The following is a 19,013-nucleotide window of genomic DNA, read 5'->3' as shown; positions in this document are numbered from 1 at the left end:
AGGTCAGGGCTTGAGAAGGGGAGTCTGGACAGAGGCCATCAGGGGTCCCAGCCACCTTGCCTTCACTCAACAGGTAGGAGGTCCCAACTACATGCAGAGCCAGTGATGCCTTTTGCAAACAAAACAAAACAACAACAAATGACTCCTGTTCCATTCTGTAATTTTACTCTCATTGCAAACCGAGGCCTCCAACCACATAGAGCATATCCAAGGCCTTCTGGGTCCATTCTTTTTGCAAATTCTGTCACACATTGACTTGTGACCAGGCCTTGGCAAAGGAAGAGGGCTAAGAACAAAGGGAGCTGTAGGTGAAGGTCCCAGTTAAGGGGTGGAGCCTTGGTCATGTCAGGACTCAGAGTCTAAAGTCTGTGTGACTTCAGATGCTGGGTGTCCCTGCTGCCCCACAAACCTGGTGTAACCATGTATGTGTCCACAGGCTCTGTCATCTGTTGTTCCCGGCATGGGTTGTGTCAGAGCACTGCCTTCCGAGAACACCAGGCAAAGCAATTACCATGCGTGCGTGCATGCATGAGCGCATGCGCATGCGCATGCAGCGTGCGTGTGTGTGTGTGTGTGTGTGTGTGTGTGTGTGTGTGTGTGTGTTCATACCCAATATCACTGTGAAACTATTTCACACAGGCCATAAGATCCCCTTACTGGAGGAGGTTAGGGGAGGGTGGGGACTGAAGGGAGCCTCCTCTGCTATCCAGCCTAGGGAGATCTCATCTGTTAACAAGTTGGTCAGATGGAACTGCCTAAGTGGGGTTCTGAAGGCTGAAGAGGAGTTTACCAGGTGACTGAAGGTGGGAAAGGCCCTCTGGCAGGAGAGACTAACATGCATAAAGGGTCAGAGGAATAAAATACAATGGGGGTCTTTGGGGCATGTGTAGGGCTGTGGGTACCTACATATGTAGAGTTTGTTGGGCTCCACTGTGAGGCTGAATTGTCTTGGCTCTGCAGTCCTTTAGAAAAACAGGGGAGGGCTTCTCTCCCCTCATCCCGCTGCCCCTGACCTGGGAGTCCAGGTGTCCTCCACTTGGGGCTTTGTGACCTTACAGATTCTGGGGGGACATGGAATGTGTTATGTGTGTTTTCAGGCTGGGAAGAGCTGATTCACCTCCCAGCTCTGTCATTCAGGGCTGTGTGACTTTAGGCACAGCTCTTGCCCTCTCTGGACCTCAGCATCCTCACCGGCAAATGAGATCTGTGAAGCCTACCTTGCACGACCATAGGAGGAGCTCCGGCTTCATCTCTTCCGGCCTCTTCCCTCCAGGGCTGGGCTCTACTTCTGCAGAGAGGCCCCAGCTCACAGAGGGAGTGCATCCTCTAAGATCCACCTTCCTAACGCTGCCACCCTTTAATACAGTTCCTCATGTCGTGGTGACCTCCCCCCCCATAAAATTATTTTCATTGCTACTTCATAACTGTGATTCTGCTGTTATGCTTCTCAGGGTATACATCTGCTATGCAGTTTATCTGATATGCAACCCCTTCGGAGTGGGGAGCCATGACCCACGGTCGAGAACCACTGCCCAAGAGCATCTAGGGGCTGCTGACAGGGCTGGACAAGCCACCCCCCTGGCCCAGCCCCGCCCTCTTGCCGCTCGCATGCTTGCCAGCTCGGGTAGTCTCACCTCACAGTGGACTGGTACACAAGATCCTCCCTCTTCCGGTAATTCTCCATGTGTGAGTAGTTGGTGGAGAACATGGCGTCAAAGGTGAAAATCTTCTGCTTGATGGTGCCACCATCTGTCACCTGTCAGAGCAGAGGAGTCACAGGTGAGTGCCCAGCCAGCCAGGATCACCGCTTTCCTGTGGCGTTCCCTTGGCCTGTCCTTGCCTTTGCTCCTCCCTCCCCTCCGCTGAGGAAGATTCCCATCCAGATTCACAGAGGCACAGCTGCCCCCCCTTGTCCCGCCCCGCCCCACCCAGCCCTGCCCCTCCGTTATCCACGGAGGCTGCCTGGCTGATAGCCTTCACAAGACCTCCCTGGTCCTTGAATCCAAGACCCCACTGACACCAACGGCTTAGGAATTAAAGAGCCATGGGGCCTATGAGAGGGCTCAGCAGAGGAAGGAGCTTGTAGCCAAAGCCTGACCAGCTGAATTTGATTCCTGGGTTTGACGTGGGGAAAGAGAACCAACTCTGGCCAGTTGTCCTCTGACCTCCGTACGCACCGTGGCATGTACATAATCACACCTGCACATGCACAGATAAGTAATTAAGTAAAATAAACAATTAATAAAAAAAGGATAGCAGTCTCTGGCCCCAGGAGGCCAAGCTCATTACCACATCCTGGAGCAGAAGCAGACAGAAGACATGTGTGTCGATGACAAAGAGCACCCCACACAGGGCTTTCCTGCCACGTTCCCCCTCCCTCTTGCCAAGCCCTGCGGAGCTCCAGGCAACAGCCAGCCTGTGAGTAAACCTGGCCCCGGCCCACCAGTGCCAGCCAGAGCATTGGATTCTGAGCAGCGAGCTGCTGGACTTTCAATTCTGCAAACACTGGGGGGGCCTTCTGAGGCCCTGAACGCATGGTGGGGCAGAGCTAGCAGCTTCCCACCCTGGGTCTTTCCAGGTACCAGGAGATCCTACCACGACGAAGGCTCTGCTTTGCAGAAATGGTGCGTGTGACCTGGGCAACTGGGGCAGGACCAGAATGGGCTTTGTAGAGTGAGCTATGTAGGGGAATCAGGGCCTGGTCCCAGATCCTAGAGAGAAGGAAGGGGAGGGGACAGGCTAAGTAGCAAGAGGGGGAGAATGGAAGGCCAGGGGACCATCTGCATGCAAATAACTCTTGGAAAGGCAGATAAGCTGTATTGCCACTATTTCTGCTTTTTAGTGTACTTATTAGTATTGTGTATGTGCACATGCTGTGTGTGTGTGGGGTACTGTGGAGGATAGTTGGAGAGTCATTCCTCTCCTCTACTATGTGGGTTCTGGGATCAGGCTCCATCGCCAGGCTTGAACAACAAACATTTTTACCAGCCCAAGGCATAACACATTTCCGCTAAATCCTGACAGCATAGGCTCGGAATGGCATGGGAATCCAGAGGAGGGGAAAGGCTGCTTTCTGAGGGTGGGGAGCGCCCACAAGGACATCTTGGAGGATGCGAAGTTGAAGCTGTTTCTACAGGAGGCGCAAGAGTCAGCCTGGCAGAGCAGGTGGCAGGAGCCAAGGCAAGAAGCAGGGGGGGATGGGCTCAGCTGCCTCTGTGTAACTGACTGTTTAGAGTGCCTGGAGCAAGAGGGAGGGGACCCAGAGGATCCTGACAACAGAGTGCCACCACTGAGGACCCATGGACAAAGCAATGCCCTGCCCTGCTGCAGGCACCAGTCACGAGGTTCAGATTTGGGTTCTGCTCATAGCCTTCCCTGGTCTTCCAGAAGCAAGCCTAATGGGGAGGCAGGACCAGAAGCAGACACCCAGGGATGGACAGAAGGCATCTGTCAGCATGGGACACTTGCTTTTGTTTTCCTGGAGCCACCCGTGGGACAGTCTCTAGGAGGAGGCCACAAGGTCTCCATTCCACCCGAGTGCATGGAAGCTGGGGAAGCAGGGGACCCCAGGGGGTGACGGTCAAGTCAGTGTTAGGGCACAGGTTGCTGCAGGGTCCTGCTGTTCACAGCTGATGAAGAGCCAGGCCCAAGTGTCAGGGGCTCCCTGGCAGCAGTCGCCCGAAGCGCACGCCCGGTCTCCACCACCGCCTCCCTAATGAAAGTGTTACTACCCCACAAAGCAGCAAGGTATGTGTTGTCACCGTTTCAATTATTTATCTGTTTACTCGGCTGCAGTTTTCCGCTTGTCTCAGCAACTCTATTATAGACCGTGAGCTTGCAGCCTCTCGCCGCTCAGCTGGGCTCCCCACTAACAGCCTGCGACAGGGCGGCCTCATGCCTGGGCCTGGAGAAGCGGAATTAACTCCCTGTGGCTCCTCCAGTGGAAGCGGGGGAGGGGGCTGCCGGGGCGGTGGTCAGGGATGGGGAGATGCTGAGAGTGGCTTCCCCAAGCGTCTGTCCCTGAACCTAGGAGGACTGGCCTCGTCCACACCCAGGCTGCCTTTGGCTACATCTTGGTGGTTTAGTAAACACACACATTTGGTGCAACCCAGCTGGCATCTATCAGGCACTGACTGTGGGTCATGCATCGGACGCATCTGTTACCTGCCCCATAGACTAGGAGCGGCCAAGAGCAAGGACACCTCAGTGAGTGCCAGTGGTAGGTGGAAGGATGCTAACACGCTCATGGGTTTTGTGACTCTGAGTGGGATCAGCGGTAGGACTTCCCCCTGACTGGTTTTCCTCTCAGCCCTCACCAGGCCCATCTGCCTCTCATCGCCATTCCAGACTTATCTAGCTCATTACTTGGCCCATTTCCCTCAGAACCCAGCTCTTTTGCTCTCATCTGTGTAGCTTGAGGACAGAGAGATAGGACTCCTTGCCTCACCTGCCATCAGATTCCAGAGTGAGATGGCAGTGTGGGGGAGGAGAGCTGCGGTGTGTGCGAGGAGGTGGCGTCTCGCTGGCACGTGGGTCCATGCTGGCATTTGCCTGGGAAGGACACCCTTTGGGGATAGCCGCAGCCTGCTCTGAGGCTGATGTCTTAACCAGGGCATGCCCCACGGTGGACTGAGCCGGACTGGTACAGGGTCTGGGGTGGGCGGGCCCGAGTGACTTGACTGCTTTCCAAGTCAGAACAAACTTACAATTGTATCCCTGCCTGGGGTGGGCCCACCACTCCCCTCTTCCCAACCCTTCAAGGATGCCTTGACCCCTTAGAGATGTCAAGGTACTTTTCAACTGGGGCCTTCAACTGGGAGACAATTCTATTTATTTATTTTACTATTTTATGGGTATGAGTGTTTCTGCTGCCGGTATGTCTGTGCGTCATGTGCATGTAGTGCCCATGGAGGCCAGAAGAGGGCACTGTATCCCCTGGAAACTGGAGTCACAGATGGCTGTGAGCTGCCACCGGAGTGCTGGAGACAGAATCCAGGTCTTCTGCAAGAATAGCAAGTGGTCTTCATTGCTGAGTCACCTGTCCAGCCCCTGGGAGACAGTAATGACCCCTTCTCTACCAGGGGACATGGCATATTCTGGAGATAGGCTTGGTAGTCACCGTGAGGGTCCTGGCATGTAACTGACCCTTTTGATGAAGAGGACACACCTCAAACATTCCTCAGCAGACACACTGAGATTGGCATGGGGAGGTAGCTTAATCCCCAGCACATAGTAAAAGAGCTGAGCATGGTGGCCCCTGTTTGTAATCCAAGCACAAGGAGAGGTAGAGACAGGAGGCTCCTGGGGCCTCTCTAGTCATTGAGTCTATCCTAATCAGTGAGTGCCAGCTTAAAGCCCAAGATGGAGGAATGACGAAAGGTTAGCCTTTAAGGCATGCACACGTCTGCACTCACACCCACCTACACACACAAACACACACATGAACATGTACGCATACAAACATGCCTGTATACATGTGCACATACCTGCACATATACATAAACATACATACATAAATGTATATTAGTGTGCCTTCACATACCATGAACATCTAAGTACATGTGCACACATACGCGAAGGAACATGCGTACCTATACACATGTACACACATACCTGCGTGCGCGCACACACACACATACATGTCAAGGCTGGAAATCCCATCTCTCATCTGCGTGCCTCCCTCCCATGCCCTGGGAAGACAACACAGTGGGTGATAACATGTCACTTTGCAACTGAAGACACTACTGAAGCTCTACACCGGGGCCATCACCCGCTGCCTACCCTGCCAGCTGGCAAGGCTGCCTGCCTGCCCCTTGGCTTCACCTTGCATGTCATCTGCCGCATGAGAAAGGCGGGCAGTTAGTCCCCCAGAAGCCCTCTGGCTCCAGCCTTGTATACCTTCAGGTAGAGCTTTTTATCTCCTTCTAAAATTCGCAGCCCTCATCGCCCCAATCTCAAATTTCACTCCATTTTTTTTTATTACACAACAGAGAAAAAAAATCTGTCAGTAAAACTGTCTCCTCAAATTTATTCGCCAGGACTGAGGGTTTTATGACTAGGAAAATACACTCGCCCCCCACACATCCACACACCCCCACACCCCAGATAAAGCAAGGAAGAATTACCTGAGCCATAAATCCCTACTGCAGGCTGAGGCATAGGAGAGCCTCAAGGACGAGCCTGCTTTTCTTTGGTTTTATTTACTTTTTTTTCCTTTTTCTTGTATTTGAGACAGTGTCTAGCTAGCTGTGCTTCCAACTTCCAAGTGTGAGTAGTGCCTCTGCCTACGGAACCACTGCGATTTCAGGTATCACACCTAGTTCTTAGTTACAGCATTTTCCCCTGGGACAGTGTGCAAACTGGCCTTTTTTATCTTGACTGTCAGCTGGGGACAGGGGACCGATGTTTAGAGCACTGCCTGCCCTGGGAGACTATGATGCGCTCATTGGTCAGAGGTTCTGAGGTGAGGCTGGCCCGTAAGCTGTGGGAAAGGGTGGAAGGTGTATGAGACACAGGCACAGTTTCTGTCCTCAGGGAAGATCCACAGCCCATCACGCTCCATTCTGGACCTGGTGGGGGCAGAGCTCGGTCCACAGCTGTCTGGAAGTCATGAGTGGAGAGAGCAGGTCTGCAGTGACAGGCATATACCAAGAGCTACCCATGATGCTCCTGGAGGTGCAGACTTCCTTGGGAGGGAAGGCGATTGGAGAAGTCTTGGAGTTATGTAGGTTCAGGTAGGCTGGTACGAGGAGCATCTGGAAGGCTAGAGAGGTATCATCTGGGTGTGTCTGTGCGGGTCAAAGTCAGAAGTTCCCAGAGAATTAGCTAAGGGGGAGGGCCACCCTACATGTGGGTGGTAACCCCATAGCTAGGTGTAGGCCTCCCTCTTTCTCCCCCTCCTCCTTCCTCTCTCCACCCTCCCCCTCTCTCCTTCTGATTGCCATGAGCCGAGGGACTCTGTTGCTATCCCCTCCCACTGATGCTCAGTGGGACTCAGCTTGCTTTCTCCTCTTTATTCAGCATGGGACCTCAGCCTTCGGGATGACACTGTCCACTTTCTCCTCTTTATTCAGCATGGGACCTCAGCCTTCGGGATGGCACTGTCCACTTTCTCCTCTTTATTCAGCATGGGACCTCAGCCTTCGGGATGGCACTGTCCACTTTCTCCTCTTTATTCAGCATGGGACCTCAGCCTTCGGGATGGCACTGTCCACTTTCTCCTCTTTATTCAGCATGGGACCTCAGCCTTCGGGATGGCACTGTCCACTTTCAGGGCCGGTCTTCTCACCTCAGTTAACCTCATCTAGACATCGCCTTGCAGAGATGTCCAGAGCTGGGTTTCTTTCTTTTCTCTTTTATTAAAATTTAAATTAGAAACAAGCTTGTATTACATGTCAATCTCAGTTTCCTCTCCCTCCCCTCCTTCCCTGCCCCCCACCAACCTCCTATTCCATCCCTTTTCTGCTCCCCAGAACTACTGCCAGAGGTCCCATAGATTGCCCAGGCCTCCTAACTGACACCCACGTTCAGGGGGTCTGGGTTGGTCCTATGCTGGTTTCCTAACTATCAGTCTGGGGTTCGTGAGCTCCCTTTTGTTCAGGTCAGCTGTTTCTGTGGGTTTCTCCAGCCTGGTCTTGGCCCCTTTGCTCATCACTCCTCCCTCTCTACAACTGGACTCCAGGAGGCCATCAGAGCTGGGTTTCTATGATGCCTCTAAATCTAGTTTCACTGGTGGTCGAGGCTAACCCTCACACACAGGTAACTGTAATGTCTCGGTAGGCGATGGACTATGGCCAGCACTCACTGAGTTCTAACTGTGTGTTTCCAGCCTTGCTTGTAAGCACAGACTCACATAGATGCAAACATGGCCAATGTATGTTAGTGACAATAAGCTTCTAAGCAGCCACATTGTTGTGTGGCCAGGCTGGGCAGCCAGCACATAGTAGGTGCTTTTTAAAAAGATGTTTTCTTCTTGTCCTATCCTGTCAATATTTCTGCTATGAGTTCCTCAAGTTATTAGCTATAAGTTGTCTCTGTAGTGTTCCTTATCTAGGCCTCAGTTTACCTAAATGTTCCATGAGGAAAATGAGGCCTAGTGGAGTCTGCCTACTTGCATGGCGCACTGCTGCAGCCCTAGAGGTGTGGGCTCACTGCTGTGCTCTAGATAGCCAGTCCTAGCTGACCACAGCTTGTCACAACCCTCCACTCCGCCCTCAGTGCCAGATTCCCCACCACCAGCAACCCTGGCTATGACCGGATGGATTTACATGTGGACTCAAAGAAGTATGGCCAATGGATGCAATCCAGCCAGCAGCAGGAGAGCCCACTGGTCAGTCAGCCGCATTTTAATTTGAAAAGACAAATAAGTCTTCAACTTCAGCCTTCTCACCAATGCCCCTAGATGCCACCATCCGTAAAAGGAAAAAAAATGGAGAAGAAAAAAATGGGGGATCACCTCTCTCCTCCCTCAGCCTTTCTCTTTGTGTTCCACAAAACCAATTACAGGTTGGAAATAGCTGTAATAAACTTGATATCCCACTTACGGGCCAATCCCGCTGCGGCCAGGAAGTGTAATAGTGGCGGAGAGTGGAAACTGCGGGTTTGTGGAGCTGTTTAAATTGCCTGCCTACATTACTCCACTCCTCTCCAGCGGGGAAGGAATTCGCTCTCCAGGAAATGGAGCAGCTGAGGTCTCCGTGTCCCGGGCTGCGCAAGGGAGTGTTTGCAAGGCAGACTTTAATGAACTGATTAGATGTGGAGGTATGGCTGGCCCCTGGGAGCTTACATCAGCCAGGCACAGGTTCAAGTCCCCAGCAAGGCCAATCACACTCCCTGGTAGTGAGCGAGAGTGAGTCAGGCTGGCCTTCAAGCACTATGGAGGGTGAAAAGAACATCTGTCAGATAATGCAATTGACTGAATACAGAACCAAACTATACCGCGGGGCAGCGCTGGACCTCAGTGGGTGAAGTCTCTGCCGATCAAGCCTAAAACCCCAGGCTGGACACCTATAATCCCAGCAATCAGGTGGTAGAGGTTGGAGGATCAGAAGCTCAAGGTCATCCTCATCACAGCCAGCTGGAGGTAAGCCTGGGCTATATAAGACCCTGTCTTAAATGTTGTAAGAAGTAGGTGCACACTTGAAAACATGAAGGGAATTTCTACCGATCTGGAATTTCAATTCTAATCACGTGGAAGACAATGAAAAGCAATTCTAGAAACTTCCACCATGTGACTGTCATCCAGCGGTCCCTTCCTCCTCATGCCCCCTGCATGTCTGGCATGGGGATAAGCACAGAGTAGGTCCTCAGTGTACATTTACTAAATAAGCACACAGCTCAGCAAAGGAAGGCATGGGCTGTTTGGGGACCCTGTCCTTAGCTGCCACTTTTGATGCTTATACCAAGAGAGCTGAGTGGCCCAAGATGACGTCAGTCAGGTCAACATAGTTTCATCAAAGGATCACCTCGGTGGAACGGGTCCCTGCACTGCAGCCCAAGTCCCTCCTGTGCCTGAGATTAGCATCTATCTTGCAAGGCTGTGCTTGCACTGAGCAACTGTAGTCAAGCAGGTGTGGATGCACAGCTATTTGGCTCTGCATTTCCTGATCCCTCCAGCAGGGCGGCAGCATGAGCTGGTATTGTCTTCTGTGTGTGCTGGGAGTGGGAGAGGCTTTGGGGGAGGTGGGTGGGGAGCTGTGAGTTCAAATTCTACAATAGAGTCTAGCATGTGGCAAAGACTTACTCAAACGCTAGAAATGAAATCGCAGCCTGAGAAAGAATGTCACCTGCCCAGGCTGCCTGGCTGGCACGAGATGAAGTGGGCTTTTGAGCATGTGTCTGACACTGAGGATTCTACAGAATGGCCTCACAGTGGGGGTGGAGGATTGGGCCAGGGCCGGAGCCAGGGTCAGGGACAGGGACAAGGACAGGAAAAGGACAGGTTTTTTAGGGGAGAGGAACCTGGACAAAAATGCTCGGGAAGGGAGTGAGAAGCATGGGTGTGGAGGGAAGCCAGGGGACATTGATGGGGCCACTTTGTGGTCCTCTGAGTTTGGGAGGACACAGAGTTTCCAGTGATCTTATTGCCATGGAGACCCTGGATCACTCTCCCTCTAGAGCAGTCCTGCTTACCTGCTTTCTACCCTGGTAGGGAGCTGTAGCCACAGATGCAGGCATGAGCATGATAGCCAAGGAGGAGGAGTCAAGGGCCACCCACTTCCCCGGGTACCGACTCCACCCTCCCGTGCCAACTCTGTGAGCTCCCGCTCCTGGCAAGACTGGGCTGGGGTGATTGGCTTCCCTGGCGTGTGTGGGAGATCCGGTGTTGACAGAGACAGCTGGTATCATAAATTGCCTTGTCTCATCTGGTTATGGTATGATGGTAGACAGGCGCTCAGGGACACGACTGGGGGCTGGAGATGAGCATGGTAGGGGAGGAGAGCAGAGTGACTGCCAGCTTCCCTGTGGGTCCTGAGCTTGCCGCGTGGGCAGGCGAGCGGACAGGTGTGACGGCTATACTAACAGTGGGGTGGGAAGCCAGCTTGTGCGGGTGGGCGTGTGTACTATGTGAGAGCCTACCTTCTGGGGCATGTTGGGGCTGTGTCCATGGGGCTCATATGTTCTGAGCTGCCAATGACGTGTGTGTGTGTGTGTGTGTGTGTGTGTGTGTGTGTGTGCAAATGTTTGTACTTTTATGGGAAGTGGGGTAGTGCATGTCCGTCTGTGGCACATGGTGAGTGTAGACACACAGTGGCAAGCCCAGTTGTTTTGTCCCCTCCTTGATCTGTGACTCAAGGAGAAACTGGGGCAGGGTGTGCAAATTTCTGGTGATGCCAGCTGTTTCCACACAAGTGAAAGAGCATCAGTTTGGCTGTCCCTACATCTCAGGCAAGGCCCCCTGAGCCCTTAAACCCCACCAGCTCCACGAGGGTCACACATCACTTCCTAAGCACCCTCCTCCCCATCGCGAGGCTAGCAATCAGGAAGCAGGAGACAGGAAAGCTGCCACGGGACTGAGGCCGGGCGCTTGGATTTCAGAGCACACAGTACAATCACTAAGACCACATGGGAAGTCTCACGGAGTCTGCCGCAAAGCAGCATGGCTCCCAGGATGTGATGTAAGAGCCTGAGCTGCAGCAGCCTCGAGGAGCAAGCGAGGCCCTAATCCACACGGCAGAGCTGAGTGAGGTAGCATTCGCTCTCTGAGGTGAGTGCCCTTTAGATCTCTCATCCCCCTGCCTTGCTTACCTCAGCTGTCAGTCAGTGGGGGGAGAAGCACCCCCCCCAGGGCACCAGAGGTCCCTCTGGGTTCCCTGTCTTGGGAAGTCAGACCTCGGGTGGAGTGGGAATCCCACTGTCAACTGTGGGATGTGGCACTGTTGGTATCATTTATTCCACTTAGTGGAGGTGGAGAGCCACCAGAAGCATTCAGCAGGCCATCAAATAGTCCCCAAAATGCTATAAACACAGGGGAACTCAAACTAGTGCCCAGACCTGGGGTGAGGTTGTGAGAACAGAAATAATTTTCTAGGTCCTCTCCAGGGCCACTAATTAGATCCTTGGAACTTGGGAGCAGGCTGGCTAGGGACTGGGTACAGTGGCCTGGTTGAGTCCTAGCTCATCTCGAGTCTGCGTATCTGTGTGCAAGGCTCTGTCGCAGAGCCCTTCTGTGACAACCTCTACAGTTCCCTAGTACTCAGCCCCCAAAACCTTGTACCATGCTGTCTGAGAGCACACCTGTGTGGACACTGTCACTGGTGGACAGCTGCCTGGCTTGGGCCAGTCAGGCCAACGGGTACCATCGGGAAGGGTGCCAGTCCCTAGGGAGAACCTTTGTTGTGACAATGTGGCCGAGCCCCATGCTCAGTGCTGCTGCAAACAGTCGGGCCATGTCAGCAGGCCTGGCTGCCAGCAGATCCGTGGCCGTGGCCATCAGCAGCTCACGCCAGCTTGTGCACCTGCTATACCAGGGCAGCTCCGCTGCAGACAGTGTTGGCTGGCATTCTCCAGCCCTGTGTAATTAACACGGCATCGTGGGAAGCTCAGCCAAGCGGAGCCTGTCTGCCTGTCCATCTGCTGGCTGCTTCTTGGGACGGGCCCTTTAAACACAAGCTCAGCAGCCTGCTATGCAGGGAAGTGTCCTGAAGTGCGATCGTTGAGGATCTGGACTCCACCTCCATTCAGCCGCTGGCAGGGCATGCTGGGAAATTCATATTCCACCTCTTGGCCTCAGTTTCCTCATTTGCCCAATGGAACTGGGATGGCTGGCCTCTCTGTCCTACCTGCCATAATGAGGTTTGTGCAGAAGGCAGACTTCAGGTGGCAGATCTCTTTGGAAGTTGCAGGTTACCGTCACTTAACTTCTCATTCAACAAGGATGCCCCGCGTTTCTACTCTGGGCCAGAGACTGAGCTGTGAGGCCTCTGTTCTTCCACAGTAAGTGTTGTGGTGGGAGGAGATGGACAATTAACCAGGTTAAAGAAGATAGAAGAAGCACATTAGGTAGGAAGGGGGCTGTGTCCTCATTTAGCGAGGATGGGTAACATGGCTCATCAGAGTGGGTGGCTGCTGAAGGGGCCAAAATCCCGGGAGAGGAGGCTGGGTCCTCTGGAGTCAGTCCTGGGGACAGCCTGGATCAGGTGTGCACTCCACACTGCACAGATGGGGATCTGAGGCGCTGAGCCCTGGGTGAGGCCCTGTGACTTCGTGGTTTGGTTGCTTCTCTTTACGTCATAGAGTACCCAACTATCCAGTAGAGCATAAGGGATGCAAAGGCCAGCCTCAGTGTGCCTGGCGCCTGGCCTCTGAACTGAGACAGAAGCCCGTGGATTAGTCTGCTCTCTGTCTCTCCTGGTGTCCACCTGCCTCACTCATTAGGTCCATAGCCTGGTAAGTTTTATACATCAGTTTGCCTGGCTCTGAAATCTGCACAGATGCCACAATTTAGAGTATACTATCCAATAATGAGTCTTTTTTTTTCTTTTGAGATGGCATTTGAATTGCAAAAACTGAAAGGGCCCCTTTTAAGTATGTGTGTATGAGTGTCCACATGTGTGTCTATGTATGCGTGTGTGCATGTGTGAGCCTGTGGGTGCCTGTATATGTGTGGGTACATGAGGCCAGATGTCAGCTTTGGGAGTCCTTCCTCAGGCCAGTCTGTCTGTCTTGTTTATTGAGACTGGCCTGGAACTTTACCAAATAGGCTAAGTTGACTGAGCAGAGAGCTTCTAGGAATCTGTCTCCATCTCCCATCTTGCCATCACTGGAGTCACAGGGGTACACTATCACACACAGAGCTTTGCTCGGGTTCCAGCAATTCAAACTCAGGTCCTCACACTTTACCAACTGAGCTGTCTCCCCAGCCCAGACGGAATCATCTTTGAGGTGAATCTTGAGGACATCAACCAGACACTTGCCCCATGACACTCAGCAGTGTGTTGATTATGGGATGGAACTTGTGAACATCTACCAGACACACTGAGAAACTTGCCCACGACACACAGCAACACATTGATTATGGAGCTGGGTCTCACCCAGAATCCCTGACTCCCTACCAGAGCCCACAGGGTGACCCTTGTCCTATAGACCACAGTAGAGATAACACCAAGCTTGGGTCTTTGTGGGGGGTACATAGAATTCCCACTGTCCCTCTGCTTAGCAGGGGGCATGTTCTTCCAATGAGAGAGGAGGGTATTGAAGAGTTGGGATGAGTTCTTATAATAAGGAGGCTATCCAATAAGGATCACTCAGCATATTAAAAAAATCTTTACCTGGCTTTGAACAAACACTTGGTATTATTACAACCAGGAAAAAAATCCCATTTGCTTTTCATTATAGATCTGGTGCATTTTTTTTGTTCCCAGAGAGCCAGGACTACATGGGCAGAATGACTTAACAGAGAGGACAAGAAGCATGTTGAATCAGTTGGGTACACATTCCAGGTGAGCTGATCCATTGAGAGATGCAGAACCAGGACCTTCAGGCTCCCCATCTGTAAAATGGGGTGTGACAGTCCCCTCCCCAAGGAGAGGAAAGAGCAAACTGTGTGGTCACAACTTACTGCCTTGTGTGACCTCTGGTCTCGGGGGCTGGCGAGACACAGCTAGGTGTGCCTACAGCCACCAGAAACCTATAGGCAAGGGAACACCTAGCAGTCTCCATGCTAGAAAGCAAGCCTCAAATAATCAGGTAGGAGAAGCTAGGGGACAGTCTGAGGATTACTTAGGGTACATGGATCTTCAGTAAAACCTGGGTGATAAGAGGGATTGGAGTGGGGGCGGGTGGGGGGCTGGGGCGTCAGGAGAGAGAATGAAGATCTTCATTGGCGATAGAAGTGGTGTGGTGGTGTCTTGAGTCAGGTCACATGAGGTTCTCAATGCGGTAAGGAAGTTGGATTATGTTCTCATTAGTATGAGAAGACACGGAGATTTAAAGCAGAAGCCTGTTTGTGTGACTAGGAGACCTCTTAGTGGGGTGGGGTGGTAGATGGCAAGAAAGCCTGGCCAGGGGCTCTCCCAGCCTGGGAGCAGACAGAAGCTCCCACCTGGGCACCAGAGGCTCTCCCAGCCTGGGAGCAGACAGAAGCTCCCACCTGGGCACGAGTGGGGGTCTTGTTGCTTCGTCCCGCGTATCTCTATCCTCTGAAGAACTTCAGTGAATGTCAAACGTGTGGTACAATCACTGCCTCGTATGACCTCTGGTCTCAGGGGCTGGTGAGACACAGCTAAGCATGGACACGGTGGTGCATGCTAGTAGTCACCGCACTTTGGGGATGGGAAGGTACCTGGGGCTTGCTGATGACCCAGTCTCCTGACTCAGTGAGCTCCAGGTTCAGTGGGAGACCCTGCCTCAGCATGTAAGGTGGAGGGCTGGGGAGGCTGAGCAAGTAAAGGTGACGCTGTACAGGCCTAACAGCCAGCCCTTGGTCCTGGGTCCCAGGGAAGAAGGCGAGAACTGACTCCCAAGGGCTGTCCTTTGACTTCTGCTGGCGTGCTATGGCAGGAACACGCCTCCACGCACACACGTGCACGCGTAAATAAAATAAAGCAGAGAGCAACTGAGGAAGAGCTCTGATGCTGACCCCTGGTGTCCACATGCATGCTTCCACATGTATGTATGTACACACATACACACGCGCACGTGCGTGCACACAGAGAGAGAGAGAGAAAGAGACAGAGACAGAGAGACAGAGAGACAACCATGGCAACTTGCTCATTCACCCAGGAGCCTTTTGAGCCGAAACTGGAAAATGCCTGGGCAAGCTGTCATGAGTTGGTTACCTTAGTCTTACGTCCTCCGTGAAGCAGAGAGGGTGACACTGAAGTGACAGGATCCACTGTGCAAAGGCAGTGCTTCACAGCTGTCAGGACCTCAGAGATGGAAGGAGTTTCTGCTAACAGACATTGCACGGAAGCCAGTGACAGCTCACTCTCCGTCTCCATGCCTATGCGGTGCGCAGAGGAGCCATCCCTCAGTGCCTGTGTGGACTGCAAGGTCCCCTTGTTCTCCCACTTTGGCATCTTTGGGGCCTGGTGTCCCAACATGACACGACCTCTGCCTTCTTCCAGGCCTCTTTGGCCCGCAAAGTAGAAACTGGAAACGGCCCGCACTGTCAGGTAAATGCTAACCGTCAAAGGTGAGGCCTCCGCAGGAGAGTGAGACGTGATTGGCAAGAAGGCTGCTGGGGTATCAAATCCACACAGCCTAGCATGGGGAGCGGTCGCCAACAGCTTTGATGGCGCCAGCTGGGGCAGTTATTTCCCTTTTGAAATCTGATAGACAGGACGTGAAGGGGCCTGGGGTCTGCATGGAAGTCGAGAGGAAATGCCACCGTCGCCAGGTCTGGCCTGTGTCCAGTGTGGCTGGCAGTGTCATGCCCATTCCTGTGGTCAGACACTGATGTGAAGTCCTTGGTGGCCTTGTAAGCAACCATGAGTGGAGTTCAGCCTGGCCCTTCTTGATGGTAGGAATACGTGCCAGCGCTGGGGTGATATGCTTTAAGTGGCCGGGCAGAAAAGGTGCCTATATCCTGGGGCATATGGAATCGGGTGGGGGAACATACAAATATAGAGACCACCGAGGGGGACACATGTAGCTGAGGATGCTCTGTCCTCTGCCCCTCTTTCCTAGAAAAGCCAGGTTTGGGAAATGCATTACTTTTATTTGTATACATGTGCATGCTCATACGTGCTTGGCCACACATGTATGTGTGCGTATGTGTGCATGTGTGTGGAGAACAGAGATGACAAAGAGGATATAAGTAGTTTTTTCCTCCTACCCATAATATGGGAGTCAGGAGTTCAGAGGAGCTAAAGGAATCTTCCAGAATATTGGAAGGCCCCTTGGCTTTTCCATGAGGAACGTGAGTTCCAGGGAGCCCCACTGATAGTACTTGGGTTGCCTGTCTGAGAATGCCAGTGTGTGCATGCCAATGTGGCTGGCAGAAGGCAGCTGGTACTGAGGGACAGGATGCCAAGGGCCAGACGTGCTCCCAGATGACGTGAACACTAAGCGTCCACCTGGATCTTCCCAAGACCAGTGCAAGAAGACAGAGCAAGGCCTGGGCTCAGGTCATTGCGGCTATTACTTATCTTTTCTCTTTCTGTGAGCAATGCCTGAAAAAGTGACTTAGAGGAGGAAGGGTCTGAGTTGCTCATGGTTGAGGGTTTAGTCCATCATGGTGGGGGGAAGGGATGGCGGCAGGGTCACTCAGGTCTGTGGTAACAGGAACCGGAAGCTGCTGGCTCACAGCCCGGCAGACCAAGAGGAGATAAGGGTGTTTGTGCTCAGCTGGCTCCTCATTTGGGGACCCACGCCCATGGGATGGGTCTTCCCTTATGTGTATGGATCTTCTGAAACTCGGCTAATCCTGGTTAGACACACCCAAACAGAGACACTCAGGGTGTGCCATCACTGACACCCGGGCATGCTTGATCTCCTCAGGCCTATCGTAACTCAGTGTGTAGTTTGAACACCCAGCAAGTGGAGAGGGAGGCCAGCTCACCCATCCTGCTCGTGGACCATTCGTTGCTTCAAGCACCCACCATGAGCCAGGCACAGAGCTGAGAATTACACCCAGCAGCTGGTACAGAAGAAGAGGCCCTCCCACCCCACAGCCTCTGTCTGCAGCCATCCAGACAAATGTCCTCGTGGGAACCACATGGAAGTTGTCTGAAGCCCAGGGTCCCACAGTGTCAGCTGCAGCCGTCCCACCTGCTGTTGCGGACACTATAGCGATAGGTACGATGGTGGCTTTCAAATACCTGAGCAGCTGGTGGCCCAGGGCCTGGCCTGTGGCTCCCTGGATCCCAGGCACCAGGCCCAGGGATCAGCTCTCCCCACTCTGACCTTCATGGCCTCAAAGCCAGAGCTGGCTCCTGGCCGTTTGATGCTGTACCCAGAGAGCTCCAGGCCTGAGGACATCACAGGGTCAGCTGTGGAGTCTGATGTCCTCTCCACTCCTCGTTGGCTGTCTTTCCTCCTAACTTCCTGAAGGAACCTCAGGCCTCCTCCACCACACTTCCTCCCTCTCTCTCACTTTCCCTGAAAATGGTCCAGAAGAGTCTCAGGCCGGGGTGGAGTCCAGAGCAGGGCAGACTGGAGGCTCAACAATGTGTAAGGACCAGGAAACCAGTTGCCTACATCCTCTCTCCCCAGCACCCAGACTCCCCATACACACTAGCACTGAGAGCTCCCTCTGTCTCCTGCATGAGGCCAAACTGCCTCCTCCAGGATGCCCACCAGGCTGACCTCTGGAGCCAGTCTCTTAGGCAGTAAGCCGGCCACCTGTGTCTTACTGTATTCTGATCATGTGTTCATCCCATGCATTCTGTGACCCAGTCCCATTAGAATGAAGTTGGTGCCTTCCCCATTAGATATGGGTCCCCCAAAGAAGACTCTTGTCCCTCCATGGGTTTCTTGGAGCTAAGGGTGAATCCCTTCTTCGTACCTGTTTCCTCCGAGGGAGGGATATCGTTCCTATTCCCTGTCTTGAGAGACACTGGACAAGGAACTATTGATTCCGTGCTCCTGGGGTTCATGGCTGCACAGCTGAGGGACCCAGGAGGGCCTAGGCTTTGCAAAACTGAAGGAGCAGAGAGACCTTTTGTGATGTGGTGAATTGAGACCCCTCAGTGTCTCTCCCTAGAGAGCTATAATCTGCTTCCTGACTGAGGTTCTGGCTGGCCCTGGAACTGGCCAAACCTCACTCAGCCTTCAAGGACAGCACCCAGGCTTCTGATATACACACAGGAATCTGTTAAGCTGTCTGCTGGAGGCCGACAGGGGACAGGGCTGAGCCACTGCTGATGTCCCTGTAAGGCTGGCCTGGGTTAGCCAACAGTCAGCCAGCCAACCAGCCGAGACATGTGAGCAAGCACAGCTGCCCCGGCATCCCCCCAGATGGGTGAGCACAAAGCACCCATTGCTATTGCTGCCTGCCTAGGAGGCTCCTCAGGCATCTGCTGCACAGCATCACCATGGCAACGGATAATGACACATGGGTGGTCAAGAATCTGGGTTCTAGAGCCCAGCTGCCTGAGATGAGGCTCCTGGCTCCCTTTGAAATGGGTTGTGTGACTTGGAACAACTAACTTAGCCTCTCTGAGCTTCAATCTCCTCTGCTGTCCAATAGGAATAGCAACGGACACCAAGCAAGGTGTTGCGAGCATTGAATGATCTGGGTCACATCAACTTCTTGGAATAGTAGGACCTGGCACACAGCCAGTGGTCAGCAGCATTGACTAATAATACCACGGTACTGTAGAACCCGTGAGACACAGCAGGGTTGTCTCCACGAGGGCTGCATAGCCTTTAAGAAAGAGACTCCCTCCCCAAGTCAGGCTCCATGAAATCCTTAATGTTCTGTCTTCCTTCCAGCTCCAAATCCCTCGCTCAGTCTAGAACCCTGCTACAAGAAATGCCAGAGAAGGTCTAGGTCTTGGACACAGCTGATTGACCAAGAGGCCTCCTCCCTGTCTGCTGTTCTCCAAGCTTTAGGAAGAGGCAGTTTGCCG

At 53.1% G+C, this 19,013-nt stretch overlaps 1 protein-coding gene across 1 annotated transcript in view; it reads right to left on the bottom strand.

The window, feature by feature from the left end:
- Positions 1-19,013, bottom strand: part of Igsf21 (immunoglobin superfamily member 21) — a 214,609-nt gene that overhangs the window by 76,517 nt on the left and 119,079 nt on the right. The window contains exon 3 of the mRNA XM_040757538.1: positions 1,635-1,756. Coding sequence (XP_040613472.1) covers positions 1,635-1,756 — 122 coding nt within the window. The remainder of the gene's footprint in view (positions 1-1,634; positions 1,757-19,013) is intronic.

Source organism: Mesocricetus auratus, unplaced genomic scaffold (assembly GCF_017639785.1).
Source record: "Mesocricetus auratus isolate SY011 unplaced genomic scaffold, BCM_Maur_2.0 Super-Scaffold_100014, whole genome shotgun sequence".
NCBI lineage: Eukaryota > Metazoa > Chordata > Mammalia > Rodentia > Cricetidae > Mesocricetus > Mesocricetus auratus.
The sequence above is the reverse complement of the archived record's forward strand: the minus strand, read 5'-3'. Positions and strand labels throughout refer to the sequence as shown.